The sequence below is a fragment of the Nelumbo nucifera genome, chromosome 1, assembly GCF_055504915.1.
Source record: "Nelumbo nucifera cultivar China Antique chromosome 1, China Antique-T2T, whole genome shotgun sequence".
NCBI lineage: Eukaryota > Viridiplantae > Streptophyta > Magnoliopsida > Proteales > Nelumbonaceae > Nelumbo > Nelumbo nucifera.
The window spans coordinates 166,993,468-166,998,669 of record NC_142649.1 but is presented as its reverse complement, the minus strand read 5'-3'; the positions used below and the strand labels follow the sequence as shown (position 1 = coordinate 166,998,669).

General features: G+C 44.9%; 1 protein-coding gene across 1 annotated transcript; it reads right to left on the bottom strand.

Annotated features, from left to right (window-relative positions):
- Positions 1 to 1,027: 1,027 nt before the first annotated feature.
- Positions 1,028 to 2,231, bottom strand: ELIP1 (Chlorophyll A-B binding family protein). The gene is made up of 3 exons (XM_010280959.3): positions 1,938 to 2,231; positions 1,732 to 1,815; positions 1,028 to 1,616 (listed from the first exon to the last, which is right to left on the bottom strand). The coding sequence occupies exons 1-3, from the start codon at positions 2,094 to 2,096 to the stop codon at positions 1,272 to 1,274; spliced, it is 588 nt and encodes a 195-aa protein (XP_010279261.1). The 5' UTR covers positions 2,097 to 2,231; the 3' UTR covers positions 1,028 to 1,271.
- Between the last annotated feature and the right edge of the window lie 2,971 nt (positions 2,232 to 5,202).

Below are 5,202 nucleotides of genomic sequence, written 5' to 3'. Positions count from 1 at the left end.
GCTAAAATTAGTATTTATTGTATTTTAAATAAGTATTTACTTTTTGTGATAAATATATTTTCAATAATTATGTATAATCTATTTTTGTTTTGTTATTTAAAAGAAAATTTTCAATAATTATTGGAGATTATTTAACTTTTTTAATTTAATCTATTATACCTATTGTATTTTGTTATAATTTATTGATTAATGTTTATTAGAAATTAAACTATTATTTGAGATTACACTATTTATTGTATTTTAATTATCAGTATATTTTCAATAGTTGTGCATTTTTACTATAAATTTTCAATAATTACTGGAGATTAAAATATTGTTATTTATTAGAGATTATACTATTAATTTAACTAAAATTAGGAATATTCACGGGTTGGTTTGGATATTTTAGACATTTTTGTACATCTTGTTAGAGAATTCTAAAGAGGTATAATTACATTAGATAGTTCAGGGGAGGTGATTGCCAAGCGCTTTCAGCTGAGGTCAGCAACTTCTGGGGAGGTTTCAGCTAAGGTCGAATTTCACACTTTTTTCTATCTTGGGTGTGGGTGTTGCGGCAATGCCCATGGGACCAGGCGCAATACACCATAGGGTGCACCGGGTAAACCTGCCTTTCCCCGGTTTGAACCCAATTCTTTCACCAAATTTTGAATGGCTTCGACCCGACGAGCCCAATGCCCGGCTGATGATGAACAGGTAGAGGAGGCAGGTTTACTTCTGCATACAAATCGGATTTGATGATCAAAGGCCGTACTCACAACTCCTTTGTAGGGTTGTAGCTATTACCCAAAAAAACTCCTTTGTAATCGTGTATTGGAAATATCTCTTTAAAAAATATATAAATACAAAAGATATTGCACGGCTGTAAATGGCTATGAAGAACGTTCTGTAAAGAGTCTAAAAGACCAAATCCGATCTCTCGATCATAGGAGAGATGAATTGCATTCTGCCTCTTATGTTAGTCTTTGTAAACCAATCTAGATCGTTAAAATTTAAAAGCAGGGAGATCCAAATTGAAGATCAATACAAATGAAATTGGTAATGGTAATTTCATTCATTGTAACTTTAATTAACTGCATAATGAAATTGAATACAAATGCCACATCTAAAGCTTCTTCTGTTATGTAATCTCACAATCATTCATACACTTCTTCTATGGTTTCTTTTTTCTACAAAGCATCAAGCAGCAAGCCAGCCTCATCAATAAATCAGCGGCAGGCCAAAGCCAAAGCCCAAAAAAAAAGAAAAAAAAGAAAAAGCCCAAAACTCAAGATCTAAATAAGGGCCCCACCCTTCACATATTCGGTGAAGACCAGTGCCACCAGGCCCAACATGGCGAACCTCCCGTTCCAGAGCTCTGCGTCGGACGTCATCAAACCCTTCGATTTCGACTGCACGTCGACTCCCTTGAACAACGGGATCAACGACGCAAGAGACAACACGGCCGTGGTCCCCAAGAACCATGTAAGCCCTCCGTTCGCCAATTGTGCCGCCACGTCGTCACCTTTGGCCAGCTCCACTGCCATCGCAGCTACAAACCCGATCATCGCAAGCCTGCCGTTGATCCTCTCGGGTGCGGGCCCACTGAACGCCAGCACGTCTGTAAATTTGGTGCTGACCTGTAGTATGTATTAGCACAAACACGAAACAACCAGATCAAGATTAAAGCATGCGTCAGTCGGACGATGAAGCTAACTTCCAAACTCACGCGCATGGGCAATCATAGAAACTCACCTTTGGTGAAGCAGAAGGGGAGGTGGGCTGGGGTGGTGACGGGGGAGCACTCACCGGCGATGACTTCTGCTCTTTCTGGCTTTCCTGGTACACCGACAAATAAACCAAAGATGTTAGGTGTTGGTGTTGGTGAACTAAAAGAAACGAAACCAGGGCCAAAGATTTAGCATATCTCTCAGCGACAAACGAGATGCCGGACTTATTACCTCAGCCATGCAGCGAACTTGCAGAGTGCAGCCATTCTTTTGTTGGCGTGGGAAGTATGTAGAGGGGAAGACCATGCTTGATGGCCTGCATCTGTGACCGAGGCGCCCCACGGCCACGGGGTTCACCAAGATGGATTGCATGGATACTGAGCTCGCCATCTGAACGATGATCGCTTTGAGGAGATTTGAATGAAAGCTAAATCGTCAGCACAAGAGCGAGAAACCGAGCGTTACGACTATCAGCTCGGCTAGCTTTCAAGTTTCAACTTGCTCGAGTAACCAACCATGCACTTCGTCTTGCGAGAATATGGGAGAGGAAATGTTTATATAGAATCCGGGAGCAGCACGAATGGTGGAAGATAGAGTTCCACGTCACCGATCTGGGCCTTCCCATTTATTTGATGTAACGTGGATGGCTTTGGCTTCGCATGAAGTAAGTAGGTGACGTGGGTTCCACATATACCAGGAACCTCTACAGAAGATTCTGGAGAGTGGAGGGTTCGAGGCCAAGAAAGTTCGAGGTTTTACGATTGTGCTTGCGTTGCGTTGGACCGTTGGGTAGATCGACCTTTTCCGGTAACATGTCATAAGTTCATAGAACGCCACGTAGTTGTAAAGATCTGTGATGGAGAGCTAAGCCGTAGAGCTTAGCCCAACTGCTAATTTCTCGGCCCAAGAAAACCATGTGTTTTTTTTTAAGATCCAAGCTGGCACATACCTAGATGTTAGATGTGTAAATTGGGCCGTGTCAAGGTACGGTATGATCGTGTGAACCGTAGGGCTATAAGTTCATGGGCAAGGATGGCATGGCACGGCCCACGGGCCCGTAATGGGCCGAGCACAACCTGCCCGACAAACTAGCCATCAGAGAATCCCCAATGGTTAGAGATGTAGCGCAATCTGGCAACTCTCACGTGTCTGATGATTCGGATGCCGATTCGAATGCTTGCCTTGTCGGTAGCTGAGCTATACTAGGCCGAGCTAAGGTTGGCTGAGCTGAATGGTTCCACAAAAGTGGTAGAGTTAGAGTACCCGGGTTGTTTTTACTCAGGGTGGGCACTCCGATGCTTAAGTCAACGAATTGTGCTTGAGAGTTCTTTAAGAGATAAAGAGAATGCGAGAGCTTGGGCGCGCCTACCTTCTCAAGTGAAAATGAGTGCTTTATATAGACATGAGTGGCCTGAGACCTCTTGCAACGGGACTTAGGTTCTCACTGAGCCGTTTCCGTGAAGTGGGGAGAGTAATGGCGTCTATTACGTAATTTGCACTAGGGCTGAGGTCCGTCAGATTAACTCTGATGCATGCGATGCGGTAGGCCAGCCTAATGGTCGACTCATTAGTACTCTAGAGATCTAGGACTGGTAACGGATCTATGTGACAAGTCAACAAGCTCGCCTTGCAGGTTGCCGAAGGTACTTCTCGTAGCTCAGCCGGTCTCTGAAGTAGGTCGCTATTTGCTGAGACCTATTAGCCCGGCTTGGCCGAGGTATTCGAGGTCGGCTTGGGCGAGGTGTTATAGGCCAACCTGTCGAGGTGATCCACTTACTTAGCACCGAGGGGTCACTTAAAAGCCACATGTCACTCCTGAGCCATCGTCAGCTCGGCGAAAGGAGTAGCTCTCAATACGGTAATTGGTTTGATTGGTTCAAAAGTTGTTCGCTCTCACCTGACCCGGTTCACGATAAGGCGGAACTGCAGTAGAATTCAAATTTCAAATGGGCGTGCTCAATGGATGCGCAAGATTTAAAATTCAATTAGCCCTTGCGCGGCAACGTCTTCTTGACCATTGATTTGCTAGTAGCGCACCTCAGCCATTGATTTTTCTTCCTAGTGGACTATAAATATGGGGTCCCCACTAAGGTCCCACTCGCACTATTTTTGGCCTTTTCTTCTAAAGAGGAGGGTGATCGATCAGAGGAGACTTCGATCGATGTGTTGCTGTCAGTTAACCTGCCGTAATCTTGTTCGTCGTCGGCACCGGCTTCCCTGTCTTTTTCCCTTGGTGAGTAATCTTCCTTTGTAAGTATGTCTTTCAATCCATCTGAGGGTAGGTCGCTAAATTTCCCGTGGGAGAGGGGGAGGAGTTCCCCCCATGACGATGAGGGTTTTCAGGCCAAGACTTTGTCATCTTAATCGAAGGCCGAGGTGGGGGCCCAAGAGGGGGAGTCTCCCTTTGGTCCTACTGAGCTATTTGGAGAGTGAATAATCGAGCAGTATACCCTTTACCAAATCCCCAATGAGTTTGAATGTATCCAACCCGACCCCAACCATCTTCCCTAGAGTCACGGTCGAGATGAGGTCTATGTCTTCGAAGAGGCGTTGGTTGCTGGTCTTCATTTTCCTTTACATCCTTTCATCCCTACGGTACTTTCTCATTATGGTGTCTCTTTAGGTTAGCTTCATCCCAATGGTAACCGAACTTTAGTAGGTTTGATTTCTTTAAGCCATCACCTCAACTATCCGTTGGATTTAGATATCTTTGTCGAGCTGTGTATTATGGAGAAGGTTCCCAATGTGCCCTATTGCTTTTATCTTCCTTTCTACAAAGGTCACAATTTTTTAGATGGCTTTCCCTCGAAAGTCAAAAGATAGGATGAATAGATATTTCTTCCTCTCTCATAGTACCAGTTGGAACATGGACACCATATGGCAGAGAGATTGCCGAAAATTCGATGTAGAGTTTGACGACGAGTTGTGATGTGAGTTCCAACGCCTTATGCGCTAGAACTTTAACGTAGAAAATTTTTTGGCCGAGAATATGCTTATTCGGGCCGGCCTGAGCCATATAGGTAGGTCAACCAACTTGCCTTTGGTACTTTGCTTTTCTTATTTATCCTTTAGCTTGGCTAATCTTTTTCCCGCTTTTTTCAAATGTGGCGAGTATGGAATCACTTTTGGTGGAACCCAAGAAGAAGGCCTCGAGGAAAAGATGAGGGTTGGTCGCTCATCGATGGAGGGCACCTCGGCCAGTGCCGAGGTGAGGTCATCGTCGTTTGCTCCACCTGTCATTGACCTAGAGGAAGGCGGCAACCCTATGAGTACCAACCAAGACTCTATGGGACTAATTGCCTTTCAACCTTAGGTCAACCAAGAGGAACGTGCTGCCAGCCCTTGTACCTCTGACATACCCCGCTTCGTCCCGAACGTTGACATTTCTATACTCGACCGCCTTAATGACCCGTATGTGGCCCTCCAGATGGGAAGAGGCATGCTACTTTCGGAAGACGTGCGTTATTACCAGGGCTTGGATCCAACCAACGTTGGA

Excerpts from the sequence above, each read along its gene's own strand:
- ELIP1 (XM_010280959.3), bottom strand. The coding sequence starts at position 2,096 with ATGGCGAGCTCAGTATCCATGCAATCCATCTTGGTGAACCCCGTGGCC. Across the intron at positions 1,816-1,937 it reads AAGTTCGCTGCATGGCTGAG|GAAAGCCAGAAAGAGCAGAA; the intron begins GTAATAAGTCCG and ends TCGGTGTACCAG. Across the intron at positions 1,617-1,731 it reads CCCCTTCTGCTTCACCAAAG|GTCAGCACCAAATTTACAGA; the intron begins GTGAGTTTCTAT and ends TACATACTACAG.